This window comes from Arachis stenosperma, chromosome 1 (assembly GCF_014773155.1).
Source record: "Arachis stenosperma cultivar V10309 chromosome 1, arast.V10309.gnm1.PFL2, whole genome shotgun sequence".
Lineage (NCBI taxonomy): Eukaryota > Viridiplantae > Streptophyta > Magnoliopsida > Fabales > Fabaceae > Arachis > Arachis stenosperma.
The window spans coordinates 118,607,459-118,609,881 of record NC_080377.1 but is presented as its reverse complement, the minus strand read 5'-3'; the positions used below and the strand labels follow the sequence as shown (position 1 = coordinate 118,609,881).

At 39.1% G+C, this 2,423-nt stretch overlaps 1 protein-coding gene across 1 annotated transcript; it reads right to left on the bottom strand.

Moving 5' to 3' along the window:
• Nucleotides 1-560: 560 nt before the first annotated feature.
• On the bottom strand, nt 561-1,562 carry LOC130932419 (uncharacterized). Its single transcript, XM_057861744.1, has one exon. The coding sequence runs from the start codon at nt 1,560-1,562 to the stop codon at nt 561-563; it is 1,002 nt and encodes a 333-aa protein (XP_057717727.1).
• Between the last annotated feature and the right edge of the window lie 861 nt (nt 1,563-2,423).

The following is a 2,423-nucleotide window of genomic DNA, read 5'->3' as shown; positions in this document are numbered from 1 at the left end:
ACTTAGCCTATCATGCTCCAATCTATTCCTTCTTGTTGTATGAATTTGATAAAAAAGACTCCAATCCCTTTCACACCCTGAAGAAGCAGATGCTTGGCTAAGAATGCGAACTGCAATTTTTTGTAAACACGAAGCAGAACTACCAAACAACCTCCACCATTCATCTACAAATTACAATCCCATATGTCAAGTATTAGTTATCAAATTAAGGAAACCAAAACATAAAATAAGTAAATAACTAAAGCTTATTATCAAACAGATATTAGTACCAGGTTGAAGTTTTTTTGCAGCTGGAACAGCTTCAGGCCTATCAAAGCTTTCCTTTCGATCTCTATATAAGTGTATTTCTTTCATTGCCTCAAATGAATCTAAATTATTAACCTTGCAATGCAATGTAACAAGATCAAGTAAAGCTCGCATGACATCAGGTGATTCTCTATAATTTTCAGAAAAAAAGCACTCAGGATTCAAGAAATAGGCTGCTGCGTGAAGATTTTTTTTTCAAATGTTTGTCCCATCTTGAGTTGATAATCTCTGTGTAAGGTTGATATGCACTATTCCTATGCTTGAACAACATTATCAGGTCCAATCCATTCAATCACCTCTGAAAACAAGTCACACAAGCTAGAAGCATTTTTAACCATACTTGAGGCATCAACAGATTTCACAAAGCACAACCCTTTCGAACAATAAACCAAAAAATTAATCAACGTTCTTTGCCTTTGATCTGTCCAACCATCAGCCATGAGAGTACATCCAGTTTCTTTCCAAGCAGATCTATAGCTATCAACAACCATTTGACACTCCCTTTTGAGATCGGCTAATAAGTTAACCCTTAAAGAGTCATAAGAAGGACCTATATAACCAGGCCCATAGCCAGCTACACCATCCAACATATCTTGAAAAAAAGGTGACATAACCGCATTGAAAGAAATCCTACAATCCAAAAGCCATCTAGCCACTTGCTTATCAACTTCATGAAGTGCCTCTTTGTTATGAAACACACTTTTCAGACTTCGTTGACTGCCCGGAGTTGTTCTTGGTGCAAACATAGGAGGAATAATGGTTTTTGCTTTCTTTTTTGGATCGCCTCCAACAACCTCCTTAGTTGGTAACTGACTCGGAGTTTGTTGTTCCTCTTGCGCTATTGCTTCATCAATTGCATCCTCACACTCATCGGTACCCTCTTCATTGAAACTTACTTTCCTTTTACTAGTTTTACTTTTCTGAATCTCTTTCAATAAACCTTCCATTTGTTTTTCTACATCATATGGGACCTTAGAACACTTCTTAATGTCTCCACCTATCTTCGCCAAATGCTTTTTCATTCTATTAATTCTCCCGCCCCCAAAAGTACTCAGACAAAATAAGTATTGGTAATGCGGTTTTCCATTTATATTCTGTAAAGCAATGTATCTCCAAGCAGGATCAATTTTCCCCCTAACACTACAAGTTTGTGATTGATTTTCGTTACTCGCGGGAGGAGGAGAACGTTCATTCGAAGCAGAATTATTTTCAGCATTATTATTCCTAGGTAGGTCTTGGTTGATACTTTCTTCCATACCTAAATATTACCAGCAATCCAACCCAATAATCTCAACTCTCAATTTCACAATAAATGAACAAACAACATCCAAAATCCAAAATCAAAGTATACAAACAAGTACAACATCTCAGGTTCAATAAAATTCTTTGTTCACAAAATCAGAATTCAGTTCATCAGAGTTCAGTTCATCAGAATCAATGAAATCCTAAAATTAAATTCATAACAGTTTACTCAGAGTTCAGTTCATCATAGCACAGTTCATCAGAGCACAATTCATCAGAATCAATGAAATCAAAAAATAAATTCATAACAGTTTACTCAGAGTTCAGTTCATCAGAGCACAGTTCATCAGTTTCAGAGAGTAGAGACCCAGAGTTCAGTTCATCAGTTCAGTTCATCAGAATCAATGAAATCACAAAATGAACTCATAACAGTTTAAGTTTTCAGAGAGTAGAGACTCAGACTTCAGTTCATCAGAGCACAGTTTCATCAGAATCGGATTGCATCACAAAATCATGTTCATAACCTAATTAAAAATTACCTGGAAATGAGGAAATCTGTTGCTTTCTCTCAGAGCTTGAAGGACAACGCTTCAACGCTTCAACGCTTCAACGCTTCTCTACTGTTTTCTCAGAGGGAGAGCTCGACGGAGGTGACATGCGAAGTGGCTGAGGGCGTGAGTGCGACGACGGTGAGGGCGTGAGTGCGACGGCGGTGAGGGCGTCAGTGCGATGGCGGTGACTGCGTTGAGGGCCTCCTGGAGTCTGGAGTTGACAGCTGGGTGGTGAGTGCGGTGACTGGGTGGTGTTCTGTTCTTTGGGAGGCTGGAGGAACGAGGAGGAAGTGGAGGCTGGAGGAACGAGGAGGAAGTGGAGGC